Source organism: Entelurus aequoreus, linkage group LG11 (genome assembly GCF_033978785.1).
Source record: "Entelurus aequoreus isolate RoL-2023_Sb linkage group LG11, RoL_Eaeq_v1.1, whole genome shotgun sequence".
Classification (NCBI taxonomy): Eukaryota; Metazoa; Chordata; class Actinopteri; order Syngnathiformes; family Syngnathidae; genus Entelurus; species Entelurus aequoreus.
In genome coordinates, this window is record NC_084741.1 from 12,424,931 (window position 1) to 12,425,614 (window position 684).

The following is a 684-nucleotide window of genomic DNA, read 5'->3' on the forward strand; positions in this document are numbered from 1 at the left end:
ACCCCTCCTCAGAAGGTTGCAGGCCTGCTTGGAGGAGGATGGACTCTGCTCTGCTGCTGCTCTCCTTCTGGGCCCTCGCCGCCACTGTGGCCCCGCAGCCTCCAGGTACGCCTCCACATGCACTTCCTGTCTCGCCGTGTCCGCTTTGATGGTGTCGCCTTGCTAAACTTCATCTTTTTGCCACTTTGTGGCTTTTTCTCCGTTTGTGTAAATATTTGTGTCCCCCCAAATATCCTTTGGGCCGTGCTCTAAAGTCTGGGGAACACATTTAATGCGACACGGAGGAGAGAGAGCCTCAAAAGTGAACTAATGCGTGATGGCCAATTGGTCCGTAATCTCTTGGATTTACATGTTTTTTTTCACCTGAGCTCGCTCAAGTTTGACCCTGGAGTGTTTGTTGTCAGTCCCGTTAATATGTGTTAAATGTCTTGTTTACAATCTGACCCACGGGGCACCAAGTGGGAATAAATAAATAAATAAATAAATAAAAAATAATATATATTTTTTTGTTTATTTATTTAATTTATTTATTTATTATTATTATTATATTATTATTTATGCATATGTATTTTTATTAAATTTTATTTATTTATTATTATTATTTGTATATATATATATATATATTTCAATTTAATTTATTTTTTATTGTTATTATATTATTATTTATACATATATATATATTTT

General features: G+C 35.8%; 1 protein-coding gene across 1 annotated transcript in view; it reads left to right on the top strand.

The window, feature by feature from the left end:
• ntd5 (ntl-dependent gene 5) overlaps positions 1-684 on the top strand; it is a 33,052-nt gene continuing 32,368 nt past the window's right edge. The window contains exon 1 of the mRNA XM_062062523.1: positions 1-105. Within this exon, the coding sequence (XP_061918507.1) occupies positions 39-105 (67 nt within the window). The 5' untranslated portion in view covers positions 1-38. The remainder of the gene's footprint in view (positions 106-684) is intronic.